This window comes from Scyliorhinus canicula, chromosome 23, assembly GCF_902713615.1.
Source record: "Scyliorhinus canicula chromosome 23, sScyCan1.1, whole genome shotgun sequence".
NCBI classification, from domain to species: domain Eukaryota; kingdom Metazoa; phylum Chordata; class Chondrichthyes; order Carcharhiniformes; family Scyliorhinidae; genus Scyliorhinus; species Scyliorhinus canicula.
The window spans coordinates 18,726,107-18,744,716 of NC_052168.1; the positions used below are offsets into that span (position 1 = coordinate 18,726,107).

General features: G+C 55.6%; 1 protein-coding gene across 1 annotated transcript in view; it reads right to left on the reverse strand.

The window, feature by feature from the left end:
• Positions 1-18,610, reverse strand: part of LOC119956598 (GTP-binding protein Rhes-like) — a 36,329-nt gene that overhangs the window by 6,660 nt on the left and 11,059 nt on the right. The window contains exon 2 of the mRNA XM_038783931.1: positions 1,509-1,788. Coding sequence (XP_038639859.1) covers positions 1,509-1,779 — 271 coding nt within the window. The 5' untranslated portion in view covers positions 1,780-1,788. The remainder of the gene's footprint in view (positions 1-1,508; positions 1,789-18,610) is intronic.

The window sequence follows — 18,610 nt, forward strand, 5'->3', positions numbered from 1 at the left end:
TTTCAGATTCAGTTTTGTAACTTTCTGAAGCTTCTGCAAACGAGCTTAATTACTGGAAACTCCCAATGCTGATGTGTTTCCCTGGAGTGTGACCAGGTATGTGGATTACGCTTGTTCCCTGTGTAATTTTTGAAAACATTGCAAAGGATCTCCGAAACTCCAATTGTGCCTGAATGAAATTTGTGCTTAAAAGTTCTCGTGATCGTCTGCGCCAGTTCTTCTGAAAGCTGGTGAATAGCACTGAAAAAGCGATGCAATCAAATGGGAGTTCTGGGATACATCTGGCACAAGTCAGGAGTGTGATGGAATGCTCTCCACTTGCCTGGATGAGTGCAGCTCCAACAATACTCAAGAAGCTCGACACCGTCCAGGACAAAGCAGCCCTGCTTGATTGCTCCCCCTTCCACAAACATTCACTCCCTCCACCACCGACGCACAGTAGCAGCCGTGTGTACCATCTACAAGATGCACTGCGGGAACTCACCAAGGCTCCTTAGGCAGCACCTTCCAAACTCAAGACCGCTAGCATTTAGAAGGATAGGAGCAGCAGATCCCAACCACCTAGATGTCCAAGTTACTCACCACCCCGACTTGGAAATATATCGGCCATTCCTTCACTGTCGCTGGGTCAAAATCCTGGAACTCCTTTTTTCAAAAAGTTTAAAGTGTCCAATTCTTTTCCCCCCCCCCCAATCGTGGGACAATTTAGCGTGGCCAATCCACCTCCCCTGCACATCTTTGGGTTGTGGGGGTGAGACCCATGCAAACACGGGGAGAATGTGTAAAGTCCACACGGACAGTGACTCGGGGCCGGGATCAAATTCAGGTCCTCGGCAGTGCTAACCACTGTGCCACCGTGCCGCCCTAACATCACAGCGGGTCTACCTGTTTTGTTATGCTCGCGACATAGCATAAGCTGCTTCCTTGATGTGCACTCTGACAAAGGAAGGTTCAGACTTGGAGATAGCTTTAACACCTTTATTAAACTGTTAACAATTCTCCTACTTGGATTCGACTCTCCTGTTAATCCTGCTATAGCTACTCAGACTGACGAATCAGTCTGCTACAATCCACGTGGTGGGTGTGATGTGTTTCAAATCAACCCTGTGTACTCACTGAGTGTCTCCACTGGAAAGAGGAAGATCATGTGTGCTGTGTCCTTTTATATGGGTTGGTGTAACGCCCTTCTGTGGTAGTGTCACCTCTGTGTGTATCGTGAATGCCCATTGGTCGTGTCCTATCTTACTGGCCCATTGGTTGAATGTCTGTGTGCCATGTCTCTGGTGCTCCCTCTAGTGTCGAGCTAGTCTACGTGTATTTACATTAACCCCTTGTGTATTTACAGTGATGCACATCACCACAGTACCTGCACCTCAGGGACTGCAGCGGTTCAAGAAGGCAACTCGCTACCACCTTCTGAAGGGCAACTAGGCATGGGTAATAAGTGCTGGGCCCAGCCAGCGACAGCCACATCCCGTAAATTAATTTAAAAATATGGATGGACCTACCTGTGAGGATGGAGAGTCTCCTCATGGCAGGGAAGGGGTGATTCCCGGATGTGTCAAGGATGTCCAGCTGGTAAATGTCCCCATGGATGTTGTAGACTTTACGATGGAAATCCTCAATGGTGGGAGTGTACTGCTCCTCGAATCTGCTGTTCAGAAAGCGGGAAACGATGCAGGACTTTCCCACCCTGGAGGCGCCCAGGATCACCATCCGGTAGGAATTCTTGGCTGGAACATTGAGCATGGCAGGACTGGAGTGGACAGTCTTCATCATCGCCCTCACCTAGGCAACAGAGAGAGAAAGGGAGATCTGTGTTAAAGATAGGTTCCAATACCCTACTGAAGGTATTGAAAACAGCCCCCCCCCTGAAATGCAACATCGGTTACAGAACTGATGCTCTCTGTACATGAGCATGATCTTCAGAACTGGCCTTCCTGAAGGTAATGCCAAGGTTGAGCCCTATCCCAGACTGGGGTCAGTCTGTCGGCCCCGCCCCTTACTGATCTCAACCAACTGCAGTCAGGAATGCTCCAGCAAGTTTCCTTGGTCCCCGTTGGCTCAGTGGTTGGCACTGCTGCCTCACGGCGCCGAGGTCCCAGGTTCGATCCCGGCTCTGGGTCACTGTCCGTGTGGAGTTTGCACATTCTCCCCGTGTCTGCGTGGGTTTCACCCCCACAACTCAAAGATGTGCAGGGTAGGTGGATTGGCCAGGCTAAATTGCCCCTTAATTGGGAAAAATGAATTGGGTACTCTAAATATATATTTTTTAAAGTCTCCATGGTCCCAGGGAAGGTAGGAATTGGCAGCAGATGTCGGCAATTCAGCCCTTCGAGTCCGCTCCGCTATTCAATCAGATCATGGCTGATCTCTTCCGAGTCTCAAACCCACCTCCCTACTCCCCGTATCCCGTTCACCCATTTAAAAAAATCAGAAATATATCTATCTCCTTCTTGAAACTATTTAATCACTATTTAATGATTATTTATGATTATTTAGAAAAACATAGTTTGATTAAAGATAGCATGGCTTTGTGAGGGGCAGGTCATGCCTCACAAGCCTCATTGAATTCTTTGAGGATATGACGAGACACATTGATGAAGGTCGGCCAGTGGATTGGTGTATATGGATTTCAGCAAGGCATTTGGTAAGGTTCCTCATGGTAGGTTCATTCAGAAAGTTCGGGGGCATGGGATACAGGGAAATTTGGCTGTCCGGATACAGAATTGGCTGGCCGAAAGAAGACGGTGAGTGGTAGCGGATGGAAAGTATTCCGCCTGGAGTCAGTGACCAGTGGTGTCCCGCAGGGATCTGTTCTGGGACTTCTGCTCTTTGTGGTTTTTATAAATGACTTGGATGAGGAAATGGAAGGGTGGGTTGACACAAAGGTTGGCTGAGTTGTAGATTGTGTTGAAGGTTGTTGCAGGTTACAACAAGACATTGACAGGATGCAGAGCTGACATAAGAAGTGGTAGATGGAGTTAACCTTGATAAATGTGAAGTGATTCATTTTGGAAGGTTGAATTTGAATGCTGAATACAGGGCTAAAGGCAGGATTCTTGGAAGTGTGGAGGAACAGAGGGATCTTGGGGTCCACGTACATAGATCCCTCAAAGTTGCCACCCAGGTTGTTAAGAAGACAGATGATGTGTTGGCTTTCATTTAACAGGGGGATTGAGATTAAGAGCTGCGAGGTTTTGCTGCAGCTTTATAAAACTCTAGTTAGACCACACTTGGAATACTGTGTCCAGTCCTGGTCGCCTCATTATAGGAAGGATGTGGATGCTTTGGAGAGGGTGCAGAGGAGATTTACCAGGATGCTGCCTGCACTGGAGGGCATGTCAAGTTTGAGGGACCTAGGGTTTTTCTCACTGGAGCGAAGAAAGCAGAGAGATGACTTGATAGTGGTGTACAAGGTGATGAGAGGCATGGATAGAGTGGATAGCCAGAGGTTTTTCCCCAGGGTGGAAATGACTGTCACGAGGGGACATAGTTTTAAGGTGATTGGAGGAAGGTATAGGGGAGATGTCAGAGGGAGGTTCTTTACACACAGAGCGGTGGGTGTGTGGAATGCACTGTCAGCAGAGGTGGTGGAGTCAGAGTCATTAGGGACATTTAAGTGACTCTTAGACAGGCGCATGGACAGCAGTAAATTGAAGGGGTGTAGGTTAGGTTGATCTTAGATTAGGATAAATGTCAGCACAACATCGTGGGCTGAAGGGTCTGTACTGTGCTGTACTGTTCCATGTTCTATGATTCAGATTCCACTGCACTATGGGGCAGCGAATTCCACAAATTCACCATCCTTGCGAGAAGTAGTTCCTCCTCATCTCAGTTTTAAATCTGCCTTTCAACCTATAATCTTGACCGCCTGCTCCACCACTGACAACCCCCTTTCCCTTACCACACCACTCTCAAAGATGGATATCGGCCAGGCATTGGCGTAACTGTGATCCTGCCTGCCTCGGGCCTGTAGCGCATGGTGGTGAATGTGGGCTGATTCCAGGCTAAATATTTCAATAAACAGACAGGGGTAGAAGCAGAAATGTTTCCCTTGGTTGGGGAGCCTAGAACCAGGATCACAATTTCAAACTAAGGGGGAAGGCACTTCGGGCCAAGGTGAGGAGAAGGTTTTTTACATAGAAGGTTGTGAATCTTTGGAATTCTCCACCCCAGAGGGCAGTCACTGAGTATATTCAAAGCAGAGATTGCGGTGGCGCAGTGGTTAGCACCGTTGCCTCACGGCGCCGAGGCCCCAGGTTCGAATCCCGGCCCCGGGTCACTGTCCGTGTGGAGTTTGCACATTCTCCCCGTGTCTGCGTGGGTTTCACCCCCACAACCCAAAGACGTGCAGGCTAGGTGGATTGGCCATGCTAAATTGCCCCTTAATTGGAAAAAGTAAACATTGAAAAACATTTGAAGGAAAAGCAGAGACCGATAGATTTCTGATGAACAATAATGTAAAGGGTTATGGGGATAGTGTTGGGTGAAGGACATTGACGATTCCGATCAGCCATGATCGTATTTAACGGCAGAGCTGGCTCGACGGGCTGAATGGCCTACTCCTGTTCCTAGGTCAACATACGGAGAGAGAATGGAGAAGAGAGGGAAGGAGAGCAGGAAGAGGGGTGGGAGAAGGAAGAGAGTGGGAGGGAGAGGAGTGGATACATGTCTAAAATAAGTTCAATTCTCCATCCCATTCTGTGCATGTGCAGCTAAATATATTACAGCTGCCTATCCAAACTGTTCTTGCCACAAGGAACAGAATTTCATAGAATCTGTGCAGTGCAGAAGGAGGCCTTTCGGCCCATCGAGTCTGCACTGACCCTCTGAAAGAGCGCCCTACCAGATCCACTCCCCCACCCTGGCCCCATAACCTCACCTAACCTGCACATCTTTAGACTGTGTGTGGAAACCGGAGCACCCAGAGAAACCGGAGCACGCAGAGAAACCGGAGCACCCAGAGAAACCGGAGCAGGCAGAGAAACCGGAGCAGGCAGAGAAACCGGAGCAGGCAGAGAAACCGGAGCACCCAGAGAAACCGGAGCACGCAGAGAAACCGGAGCACGCAGAGAAACCGGAGCACGCAGAGAAACCGGAGCACGCAGAGAAACCGGAGCACCCAGAGAAACCGGAGCACCCAGAGAAACCGGAGCACCCAGAGAAACCGGAGCACGCAGAGAAACCGGAGCACCCAGAGAAACCGGAGCACGCAGAGAAACCGGAGCACGCAGAGAAACCGGAGCACGCAGAGAAACCGAGCACCCAGAGAAACCGCAGCACGCAGAGAAACCGGAGAACCCAGAGAAACCGGAGCACCCAGAGAAACCGGAGCAGGCAGAGAAACCGGAGCACGCAGAGAAACCGGAGCAGGCAGAGAAACCGGAGCACGCAGAGAAACCGGAGCACGCAGAGAAACCGGAGCACGCAGAGAAACCGGAGCACCTAGAGAAACCGGAGCACGCAGAGAAACCGGAGCACCCAGAGAAACCGGAGCACGCAGAGAAACCGGAGCACCCAGAGAAACCGGAGCACCCAGAGAAACCGGAGCACGCAGAGAAACCGGAGCACCCAGAGAAACCGGAGCACGCAGAGAAACCGGAGCACGCAGAGAAACCGGAGCACCCAGAGAAACCGGAGCACGCAGAGAAACCGGAGCACGCAGAGAAACCGGAGCACGCAGAGAAACCGCAGCACGCAGAGAAACCGGAGCAGGCAGAGAAACCGGAGCACCCAGAGAAACCGGAGCACGCAGAGAAACCGGAGCACGCAGAGAAACCGCAGCACGCAGAGAAACCGGAGCACGCAGAGAAACCGGAGCACCCAGAGAAACCGGAGCAGGCAGAGAAACCGGAGCACCCAGAGAAACCGGAGCACGCAGAGAAACCGGAGCACGCAGAGAAACCGGAGCACGCAGAGAAACCGGAGCACGCAGAGAAACCGCAGCACGCAGAGAAACCGGAGCACGCAGAGAAACCGGAGCAGGCAGAGAAACCGGAGCACGCAGAGAAACCGGAGCACGCAGAGAAACCGGAGCAGGCAGAGAAACCGGAGCACGCAGAGAAACCGGAGCACGCAGAGAAACCGGAGCACGCAGAGAAACCGGAGCAGGCAGAGAAACCGGAGCACCCAGAGAAACCGGAGCACGCAGAGAAACCGGAGCACGCAGAGAAACCGGAGCACGCAGAGAAACCGGAGCACCCAGAGAAACCGGAGCACGCAGAGAAACCGGAGCAGGCAGAGAAACCGGAGCACGCAGAGAAACTACTAGCTACAGGGAGAAAATGCAAACGCCACACAGTCACCCACGGCCGGAATCGAACCTGGTAGCACTGGAATAGGGGGAGGGGGGGGATGGCTGGGTCAGCACTGGGGAGGGAGCGAGGCTGCGTCATCACTGGGGATGGGGGATGGCTGGGTCATCACTGGGGATGGGGGATGGCTGGGCCAACACAGGGGAGGGAGTGCGGCTGGGTCATCACTAGGGATGGGGGGTGGCTGGGTCAACACAGGGGAGGGAGTGAGGCTGCGTCATCACTGGGGATGGGGGATGGCTGGGTCATCACTGGGGATGGGGGATGACTGGGTCAACACAGGGGAGGGAGTGCGGCTGGGTCATCACTGGGGATGGGGTATGGCTGGGTCAACACTGGGGATGGGGTATGGCTGGGTCAACACAGGGGAGGGGGCTGAGGCGGTGTGGAGTGAGCGGTGTGGAGCGAGCGCGGTGTGGAGCGAGCGCGGTGAGGATCGGGCGGGGTGTGCAGCGAGCACGGTGTGGAGCGAGCGCGGTGTGGAGCGAGCGCGGTGTGGAGCGAGCGCGGTGTGGATCGGGTGGGGTGTGGAGTGAGCACGGTGTGGAGCGAGCGGGGTGTGGAGCGAGCGCGGTGTGGATCGGGCGGGGTGTGGAGTGAGCACGGTGTGGAGCGAGCGGGGTGTGGAGCGAGCGGGGTGTGGAGTGAGCACGGTGTGGAGCGAGCGGGGTGTGGAGCGAGCGCGGTGTGGATCGGGCGGGGTGTGGAGCGAGCGCGGTGTGGATCGGGCGGGGTGAGGATCGAGCGGGGTGAGGATCGGGCGGGGTGTGGAGCGAGCGGGGTGTGGAGCGAGCGCGGTGTGGAGCGAGCGCGGTGTGGAGCGAGCACGGTGTGGAGCGAGCACGGTGTGGAGCGAGCGGGGTGTGGAGCGAGCGCGGTGTGGAGCGAGCGCGGTGTGGAGCGAGCGCGGTGTGGAGCGAGCGCAGTGTGGAGCGAGCGGGGTGTGGAGCGAGCGCGGTATGGAGCGAGCAGGGTGAGGAGCGAGCGCGGTGTGGAGCGAGCGGGGTGTGGAGTGAGCACGGTGTGGAGCGAGCGGGGTGTGGAGCGAGCGCGGTGTGGAGCGAGCGCGGTGTGGAGCGAGCGCGGTGTGGAGCGAGCGGGGTGAGGAGCGAGCGCGGTGTGGAGCGAGCGGGGTGTGGAGCGAGCGCGGTGTGGAGCGAGCGCGGTGTGGAGCGAGCGCGGTGTGGAGCGAGCGCGGTGTGGAGCGAGCGCAGTGTGGAGCGAGCGCAGTGTGGAGCGAGCGGGGTGTGGAGCGAGCGGGGTGTGGAGCGAGCGGGGTGTGGAGCGAGCGCGGTATGGAGCGAGCGGGGTGAGGAGCGAGCGCGGTGTGGAGCGAGCGGGGTGTGGAGTGAGCACGGTGTGGAGCGAGCGGGGTGAGGAGCGAGCGCGGTGTGGAGCGAGCGCGGTGTGGAGCGAGCGCGGTGTGGAGCGAGCGCGGTGTGGAGCGAGCGCGGTGTGGAGCGAGCGCGGTGTGGAGCGAGCGCAGTGTGGAGCGAGCGGGGTGTGGAGCGAGCACGGTGTGGAGTGAGCACGGTGTGGAGCGAGCGGGGTGTGGAGCGAGCGCGGTATGGAGCGAGCGCGGTGTGGATCGGGCGGGGTGTGGAGCGAGCGCGGTGTGGAGCGAGCGGGGTCTGGAGCGAGCGCGGTGTGGAGCGAGCGGGGTCTGGAGCGAGCGCGGTGACCCAGCGATCGTCTTGTCTTCTGTTCCCGAGCAGTTCCCGATTGGGATATCCTGGACTTCTCCATGTCAAGGCCATGGAAGGTTGTTGAAGGTGGTGGGTGATTCTTGCAGCCATTGGTAATGTATGACCACTGGGTTTATAGATGCATAGAATCCCGACAGTGCAGAAGGAGGCCATTCGGCCCATTGAGTTTGCACCGACCCTCTGAAAGAGCACCCTGCCCAGGCCCACTCCCCTGCCCTATCCCCACAAGCCCCACCAAACCCGCATATCTTTGGGCTTCAGCAGGTCTTCATCCCAGAGGCTGCAGATGTCTCCCATCATCTCACATGGCAATTCCAGACTTTCCAAAAATGCAACGAAGCTTAGCCCCCTGCCTCTCCATCGTGTTCCCTGGGGGTGCCTCATGCGAGCTCAACCCCTTCAGCCTGACCCTTCTCCCCACTGCTGCGCCCCAACATCGCATCGTTGCCCCTTTTTTTGCTCCCCCCAGCTTTTCTTTGCTCCCTGCTTCCCCCACCTCTGCTGCCCCTTGTCCCTGTTGTTGCTCCCTCCACTGTCTCTCCTCTCTGCTACCCCCCCCCCCCCCTCCACTGCCCCTTCTCGCTGGTCCACGGTGCAACCTGAAGGAGCTGCAGCCCCATCCATCCTGACCTTGAGTCTCAATATTGAGGTCGGGATTCTCTGGCCTTTGGGATTTTCATTTCCTGCCTCCATCGCCCACGGGCATTCCGACACCGTGGGGTGGCTTTAATGGGAAATCCCTGTGGTAGTATGACTAGGGGTATTACGGTACCTTAGAAGTGAGCTGCTATTGGTGCAGAGGACTCACTGCTCATTGGCCCGGGTAAGTCATGTGCCTCTCAGCCAATTGGCTGAGAGGTAGGTGGCTCCGCCTACAAGGCGGGATATAAGAACCCGTGCTTCCCGGCAGTCGGCCATTCGTCTGTACGTCTGCTGCCGGACACACATCTTGTGCATTAAAGCCTTTTGTTTGGATCACATCTTCGTCTCGTGTCCAATCGATGGTGCATCAATCCCGTTGGGGAATGAAGAATCCAGCCCTGCACACCGATTATCCTCAACTCGAATCGTCTCAACAGAGTTTTTCCCAGCCAGAGATCTGGGAGCAGCTGTGTACAGCTGTGTACAGCTGTGTACACTGGGGATGTTCTGCTGTCACAGAGGACACGGAATTTACTGACAATTGCTGTTTCATTTTCTCATTTTGGTTTCCATGGGGGTTTCAGGAAGCCCATGAAAGCTGCGCATTGTAATGCCAGTCGGAGTATAATCAGAAGTGACTTGCTAACATAGTGGCACCGTGGTTGGCATTGGCAATCCACAGCGACAGGCACCTGGGTTCAATTCCAGCTTCGGATGACTGTCTGTGTGGAGTCTGCAGGTTCTCCCCGTCTGAGTGTGGGTTTCCTCCGGGTGCTCCGGTTTCCTCCCACAGTCCAAAGATGTGCAGGTTAGGTGGATTGGCCGTGCTAAATTGCCCCTTAGGTGTCCAGAAAGATGTGCGGGTTAGGTGGGGTTATCGGGCGGGGGTGTGGGCCTAGGTAGGGTGCTCTTTCATAGGGCCGGTGCAGTCTCGATGGGCCGAGTGGCCTCCTTCTCCACTGTAGGGATTCTATGAACTCTACGGAGAGGATTACACACACACCAAAATGTTGCCAAGTTAAGTGTTGGAGGCATCCAGGCGCTCTGACAGCTTGGCTGATTATGGCAACCCTGACAACCCCAAAATAATGCCTCCTTTTTGCTCCTGAAATTTCCTGTATAGAATTATCCAGCATGGAAAGTGGCCATTCGGCCCATCGTTCTGGTGGCTGGTTCTTTGAACAAGATATCCAATTAGTTCCAGTCATCCCGGATCCTTCCCCGTTGTCCCTTGTCAAGATTTTTTCCCCAATTCCTGTTTGAAGGACACGACTGGATCTGCTGCCACTGTCCGTTCAGGCCACACATTCCGGCTCAGAAGGAATTTCTGATTGTCCAGTCCTTCAGACTCTTGGCCAGACTCTCCAGGAGAGTCACTGGGGTCAGTTCTGGGCCCCGCACCTCAGCAAGGATGTAAAGTCGCCAAAGTCCCAGGTGACCATCGGCTGCTTTCCCCTTTGAGGGGGGAGAGCTGACTGGCGGTGATTTAACCTGAGGGGCGAGGTTGGGAAGACGGGGCCTTCATGCATAACCTCAGCCGGCACGGGGGATTGAACCCCCGCTGCTGACCTCGCTCCGCATCACAAACCAGGTGTCCAGCCACCTGAGCTAAACCCCATCTGCATCATCCTGCTGGTGAGGGGCACGAGCCTCAATGCTGCCACCTGCAGCATTGGAAACGGGCACCAATCCCATTTTCTTTCCCTAACACTGGATTCTCCGCCCGATCACGGTTCTCTCTTGGCTTCGGTCAGCGGAGAATCCAGCTGTTACACTCCGATCAGGTAAGGATGTCCTTTTTATATAATGAAAACCAGACCTGTGCAGAGTACTCCATGTGTGATCTAACCAAAGTTTGATAGTCTTATAGTTTTTTGACAGATGTGGGTTTCGCTGGCTAAACCAGCATTTATTACTGTTATAATCCCCATGAGACCTACGGGGACGACCCGATTAATCTTCCCCTGGAGTACGAGCACCCTCACTGAGGGGCGGAGGCCCATCAGAAGGTAAGTTAGCCCATTGCCATTAAAGGCGGCCCAGGTAGGCGCCGAGCTGCCGAGTCGGCCAGACTGGCCCTGGGGACTGTTACTTGTAAATACTTTCCCTCTTGGAAAGAAACCATTTATTGATTCTCCTTTCCAGACTCCTCCATGACCACCAACGTTACCCATCCCTAATTGCCCTTGAGCCGCCATCTTGAACCGCTGCAGTCTGTGTGGTGTAGGTACACCCACTGTGCTGTTAGGAATGGTATTCCAAGGTTTTGACACAGTGACAATGAAGGAACGGCCAATACATTTCCAAGAGAGGATGGTGAGTGATTTATAGAATCATAGAATTAACAGTGCAGAAGGAGGCCATTTGGCCCATCGAGTCTGCACCTAGCCCTTAGAAAGAGAACTACTTGATCCCACACCTCCTGTCCCCGAAACTCAGCAACCCCACCTAACCTTTTGGACACTAAGGGGCAATTGTATATGGCCAATCCACTTAACCCGCACATCATTGGACTGTGGGAGGAAACCGCGCAGACACGGGGAAAACATGCATACGCCACACATTCAGTCACCCAAGGCTGGAATTGAATCCAGGACCCTGGAGCTGTGAGGCAGCAGTGCTAACCACTGAGCTCCCTTTTTTCCTTTGAGAAAATGGAGAGGGGGAGGTTTTTAACAAAGGGGAACTTGCTGTTCCCACGTATTAACTGGCCTTGGCCTTCTCGGCAGTAGAGGCAGCTGGTTTGGAAGGTCTTGTCAAAGGAGCCTTGATGAGTTCCTGCAGTGCACCTTGTAGACGGTTCACACGGCTGCAAATGTGCGTCGGTGGTGGAGGGAGTGAATGTTTGTGGAAGGGATGCCAACAAGTGGGGCTGCTTTGTCCTGGATGGATTTGAGCTTCTTGATTGTTCTTGGAGCTGAACACATCCAGGCAAGTGGAGAGTATTCCATCATATTTCCTGGATAATATAACTTAAATATAATATAAAGTTTCATGTAACTTCTCTGTTTATCCATTCTATCCAAAAAAAACCATGCTTTGTTTGTAAGTGGTGTATCTCGATATCCGGGACTCGATCTGTTCCTCAACTCGTCTTGATCCACGATTTCCAAGGAAAACATGGCCTCCTTATTCTTCCTGCCAAATGCACCACCTCTCATTTATCTATATTTGGGTCTCCGGATTACTTGTCCAGAGGCAATCACACTGCCAACCCTGGTTGGCACCTCAGTTTTCGACAGGCCTGGTGAACAAATGCCCACTGCCAAAGCCAATTAGTTGGGCACGGCAAAAAACGATCTTTCAAATTCATGTCAAGAGTCTTCTCCCTGCCACCCTGACCACATTCCTCCGTGATAATGGTTAAGGCATTTCTCACCCTGACGCTCCACCATCAGTTCCTTCCCATCCTGCCCTGCTCATCTTCCAGAAATATCTAGGAACAGTCTTGAGGATCATAAGAATGCCAGGATGTAAGATACATGATAATCATTATTAGTGTGACAAGTAGGCTTATATTAACTGATGCGACCATCAATTCACTCAGAGACACGAGTAGAAGTAAACTGTGGCTTTAATCGACTTACAACTGAGCCTGCCTGCGACCAGATGAACTGAGGGCAGGCTCGCAAGACCGCAGCACTTTATACTTCCGGTTGTGGGAGGAGCCATGGGCGGAGCCAAGGCTGGAGCCCTGTACATGCTCCTCATCTTCCCCCCGTGGGCAGAGCCGCGCAACGGCTCACAGAGGGAGCCCACAGGGACACAGTGATACACAGTGTGAATTATACATTCACCACATTAACACTGCAATGAATTTACCGCCCCTAGTCGCCACACTCCAGCGCCTGTTCGGGTACAGAGGGAGAATTCAGAACGTCCGATTCACCTAACAAGAACATCTTTTGGGGCTTGCGGGAGGAAACCGGAGCACCCGGAGGAATCCCACGCAGACACGGGGAGAATGTGCAGACTCCGCACCGACAGTGACCCAAGCCGGGAATCGAACCCGGGTCCCTGGCACTGTGAAGCAATGGTGCTAACCACTGTGCTACCGTGTCTCCGTCGGAGCAGGAGTAGACCATACGGCCATTTGAGCTCCAACATTTCACGCGATTGTGGCTGATTTACTTCCTTGACTCCACTTTCCCATGCATTCCCCATATTCTTTGAGAGGCCAAATGTCTAACTATCCCAAACTTAGATGTATCCAGCGATGGAGTATTCACCGGTCTCTGGGGGAGAGAATTCCAACGATTTACAACTCTTTGATTGAAGATATTTCCCCTCATCTCAGTCCAAAATGTTTGACGTCTTATCCTGACACTGTGCCCCCCCCCCCCCCTCCTCCCCCATGTTCTGGACTCCCCCAGTTAAGAGGAAACAGTCTCTCAGCGCCCCCCGCACCCCCCCCCCCCCCCGCCCCCCTCCCCCGTCAAGCTCCTCCAGAATCTCAAGTGATCGTCCATCCCAAGGATCGAGAGAATATTCAGATCCAGTGATAGTTGACATTTCAAAACAGCAACGAATGTGGCAAAAGAAAACGGGAACCTGTACAGCGACCGGAGTACATTGGGAACCTCACAGGCTCCAGAAACTTCCAGAAATATATTTGCTCATCAATAAATTTGAGATCTGAAGCACAGTTAGCAGTGCTTTGGTTTCCTCCCACAGTCCAAAGATGTGCAGGTTGGGTGGTGATAAATTGGCCCTCAGTGTCCTGGGGATATTCAGGTTAGGTAGGGTTTCATAGAATTTCATAGAATTTACAGTGCAGAAGGAGGCCATTCGGCCCATCGAGTCTGCACCAGCTCTTGGAATGAGCATCCTACCCAAGGTCCACACCTCCGCCCTATCCCCATAACCCAGTAACCCCCCCCCCCCCACTGTGGGGCCTTGGTAGGGTGCTCTTTCAGAGCTCGATGGGCCAAATGGCCTCCTTCTGCACTGTAGGGATTCGATGATACTATGACCAAAAATATAAGTGCCACACTTGGCGGGGGCCCAGCTTAGCTCAGTTGGCTGGACAGCTGGTTCATGATGCAGAGCATAGCCAAGCGGGTACAATTCCCGTACCGGCTGAGCTTGTCCATGAAGGCCCCACCTTCCCCATCTTGCCTGAGGTGTGGTGATCCTGAGGTTAAATCACCAACAGTCAGCTTTCCCCCTCGAAAGGGGAAAGCAGCCTCTGAGACTTTGGGGGCGCCATTCTCCCGTGCCGCGCCCTATGGGAGAATCGCCGTTCCCGCCATTTTTCCCCGCGGCGCCAGTCCGACGCCGACAGGCGGTTCTCCGAGGAGCGGAGAATCGGCGCCATTCGCACCGGCGTGTTTGGTGCGGCGAGTCCGTGACCGGACCGCCATTTCTCCGGCCTTAATGGGCAGCACAGTAGCATTGTGGTTAGCACAAATGCTTCACAGCGCCAGGGTCCCAGGTTCGATTCCCCGCTGGGTCACTGTCTGTGCGGAGTCTGCACATCCTCCCCGTGTGTGCGTGGGTTTCCTCCGGGTGCTCCGGTTTCCTCCCACAGTCCAAAGATGTGCAGGTTAGGTGGATTGGCCATGATAAATTGCCGTCAGAGTCCAAATTTCCCTTAGTGTTGGGTGGAGTTTCTGGGTTATGGGGATAGGGTGGAGGTAGGGGCTTGGGTAGGGTGCTCTTTCCAAGAGCCAGTGCAGACTCAATGGGCCGAATGACCTCCTTCTGCACTGTAAATTCTATGAAATAATTCTACCAGGATGTTGCCTGGTATGGAGGGAAAATCTTATGAGGAAAGGCTGATGGACTTGAGGTTGTTTTCGTTAGAGAGAAGGTTAAGAGGTGACTTAATAGAGGCATACAAAATGATCAGAGGGTTAGATAGGGTGGACAGCGAGAGCCTTCTCCCGCGGATGGAGGTGGCTAGCACGAGGGGACATAGCCTTAAATTGAGGGGTAATAGATATAGGACAGAGGTCAGAGGTGGTTTTTTTACGCAAAGAGTGGTGAGGCCGTGGAATGCCCTACCTGCAACAGTAGTGAACTCGCCAACATTGAGGGCATTTAAAAGTTTATTGGATAAGCATATGGATGATAAGGGCATAGTGTAGGTTAGATGGCCTTTAGTTTTTTTCCATGTCGGTGCAACATCGAGGGCCGAAGGTCCTGTACTGCGCTGTATCGTTCTATGTTCTATGTTCTAGATCATTGTCCACTGTGGAATAATGTGCAGTCTGTGAGTGAGAAGAGGTTACAGGTTGTCCTTGTTAGCTATAAACAAAATGATGGAGAGACAGGAAATCTTAAAAATTAAGTGGATGGATAAAAGTCAGCAATTGTCTGGGTTAGATGGCCTTTAGTTTTTTTCCATGTCGGTGCAACATCGAGGGCCGAAGGGCCTGTACTGCGCTGTATCGTTCTATGTTCTATGTTCTATGAGTGGTCGCACGGAAACGGCAAAGTCCTGCCGGTGCCGTTCACATCTACTCGCAGCCGGTGGGAAATCTGCGCATAGGGTCGGGGGGCAGCCTGGGGGGGGGGGGGGGGGGGGGGGGGGCGAACACTGATGGGGTTTGGCCCGTGATAGGGGCCCACCATTCGGTGGGCAGGCCTCTCCCAGCCCCGGCCCTATTTTATTACGCGGCCGGCCCCTTAACCCCCACGCCATGTTGCGTCGGGGCCGGGGCGTTGAAGAAGTCCCCCCGTGCATCCACAGGTTGGCGCGGCCCAACAGCGCATGCGCGGGTTGGCACTGCCCCCAGTTCACGCCAGGAAGTGAGGCTGAAGCGGCATGAACCGCTCCAGCGCCGTGCTGGCCGGAATCGGTACTGTCCGCGCCCCTTTCGCGCCGTCGTGAAACGCGACGGTGTTCACGACAGCACGGACACTCTGTCCCGCAATCGGAGAATCGCGCCCACTGTGTTCAATTCGTTAAGAAAGGATAAGATGGGGCGGCGTGTGGCGCAGTGGTTAGCAATGGGACTGCGGCGCTGAGGTTCGATCCCGGCTCTGGGTCACCGTCCGTGTGGAGTTTGCACATTCTCCCCGTGTTTGCGTGGGTCTCACCCCCACAACCCAAAGATGTGCAGGGCAGGTGGATTGGACACACTAAATTGCCCCTGAAATTGGAAAAGAATATAATTGTTGGAAAAGAAAATAATTGGGTACTCTAAATTTTAAAAGAAGGGATAAGATTGCATTTGAAACATTTCAGAGAAGGTACACTTGATTGATTCTTTAATAAAGGGCGTTACCTACTGGTCGCATCCCGCCTGAACCGGGAGCGACGCAGCCAGGATATGCTTTTTCCAGGGATTTACTCTGCCTGCCGTGCCTCATGGGATGTAACGGGATCTACCGAGACGTCGCGATCTGGATCCCGCCCAGTCTCACTCTGATACGCGGCTCCCTGACCTACCCGAGGGGTTGGGGATCTGGCCCAGTCTCACTCTGATACGCAGCTCCCTGACCTACCCGAGGTGTTGGGATCTGGATCCCGCCCAGTCTCACTCTGATACGCGGCTCCCTGACCTACCCGAGGGGTTGGGGATCCCGCCCAGTCTCACTCTGATACGCGGCTCCCTGACCTACCCGGGGCATTGGGGATCCCGCCCAGTCTCACTCTGATACGCGGCTCCCTGACCTACCCGGGGCGTTGGGGATCCCGCCCAGTCTCACTCTGATACGCGGCTCCCCGACCTACCCGGGGCGTTGGGAACTGGATCCCGCCCAGTCTCACTCTGATACGCGGCTCCCTGACCTACCCGAGGGGTTGGGGATCCCGCCCAGTCTCACTCTGATACGCGGCTCCCTGACCTACCTGGGGCGTTGGGGATCCTGCCCAGTCTCACTCTGATACGCGGCTCCCTGACCTACCCGGGGCGATGGGGATCCCGCCCAGTCTCACTCTGATACGCGGCTCCCTGACCTACCCGAGGGTTGGGGATCCCGCCCAGTCTCACTCTGATACGCGGCTCCCTGACCTACCCGGGGTGTTGGGGATCCCGCCCAGTCTCACTCTGATACGCGGCTCCCTGACCTACCCGGGGCGTTGGGGATCCGGCCCAGTCTCACTCTGATACGCGGCTCCCTGACCTACCCGAGGGGTTGGGGATCCCGCCCAGTCTCACTCTGATACGCGGCTCCCTGACCTACCCGGGGCGTTGGGGATCTGGATACCGCCCAGTCTCACTCTGATACGCGGCTCCCTGACCTACCCGGGGCGATGGGGATCCCGCCCAGTCTCAGTCTGATACGCGGCTCCCTGACCTACCCGTGGGGTTGGGGATCCCGCCCAGTCTCAGTCTGATACGCGGCTCCCTGACCTACCCGTGGGGTTGGGGATCCCGCCCAGTCTCACTCTGATACGCGGCTCCCCCTGACCTACCCGAGGGGTTGGGGATCCCGCCCAGTCTCACTCTGATACGCGGCTCCCTGACCTACCCGGGGCGTTGGGGATCTGGATACCGCCCAGTCTCACTCTGATACGCGGCTCCCTGACCTACCCGGGGCGATGGGATCCCGCCCAGTCTCAGTCTGATACGCGGCTCCCTGACCTACCCGTGGGGTTGGGGATCCCGCCCAGTCTCACTCTGATACGCGGCTCCCTGACCTACCCGGGGCATTGGGGATCCCGCCCAGTCTCACTCTGATACGCGGCTCCCTGACCTACCCGAGGGGTTGGGGATCCCGCCCAGTCTCACTCTGATACGCGGCTCCCTGACCTACCCGGGGCATTGGGGATCCCGCCCAGTCTCACTCTGATACGCGGCTCCCTGACCTACCCGGGGCGTTGGGGATCCCGCCCAGTCTCACTCTGATACGCGGCTCCCCGACCTACCCGGGGCGTTGGGAACTGGATCCCGCCCAGTCTCACTCTGATACGCGGCTCCCTGACCTACCCGAGGGGTTGGGGATCCCGCCCAGTCTCACTCTGATACGCGGCTCCCTGACCTACCTGGGGCGTTGGGGATCCTGCCCAGTCTCACTCTGATACGCGGCTCCCTGACCTACCCGGGGCGATGGGGATCCCGCCCAGTCTCACTCTGATACGCGGCTCCCTGACCTACCCGGGGGGTTGGGGATCCCGCCCAGTCTCACTCTGATACGCGGCTCCCTGACCTACCCGGGGCGTTGGGGATCTGGATACCGCCCAGTCTCACTCTGATACGCGGCTCCCTGACCTACCCGGGGTGATGGGGATCCCGCCCAGTCTCAGTCTGATACGCGGCTCCCTGACCTACCCGTGGGGTTGGGGATCCCGCCCAGTCTCAGTCTGATACGCGGCTCCCTGACCTACCCGTGGGGTTGGGGATCCCGCCCAGTCTCACTCTGATACGCGGCTCCCCCTGACCTACCCGAGGGGTTGGGGATCCCGCCCAGTCTCACTCTGATACGCGGCTCCCTGACCTACCCGGGGCGTTGGGGATCTGGATACCGCCCAGTCTCACTCTGATACGCGGCTCCCTGACCTACCCGGGGCGATGGGATCCCGCCCAGTCTCAGTCTGATACGCGGCTCCCTGACCTACCCGTGGGGTTGGGGATCCCGCCCAGTCTCACTCTGATACGCGGCTCCCCCTGACCTACCCGGGGCGATATGGATCCGGCCCAGTCTCACTCTGATACGCGGCTCCCTGACCTACCCGAGGCGTTGGGGATCCCGCCCAGTCTCACTCTGATACACGGCTCCCTGACCTACCCGGGGGGTTTGGGATCCCGCCCAGTCTCACTCTGATACGCGGCTCCCTGACCTACCCGGGGCATTGGGGATCCCGCCCAGTCTCACTCTGATACGCGGCTCCCTGACCTACCCGGGGCGATGGGGATCCCGCCCAGTCTCACTCTGATACGCGGCTCCCTGACCTACCCGAGGGGTTGGGGATCCCGCCCAGTCTCACTCTGATACGCGGCTCCCTGACCTACCCGGGGCGTTGGGGATCTGGATACCGCCCAGTCTCACTCTGAT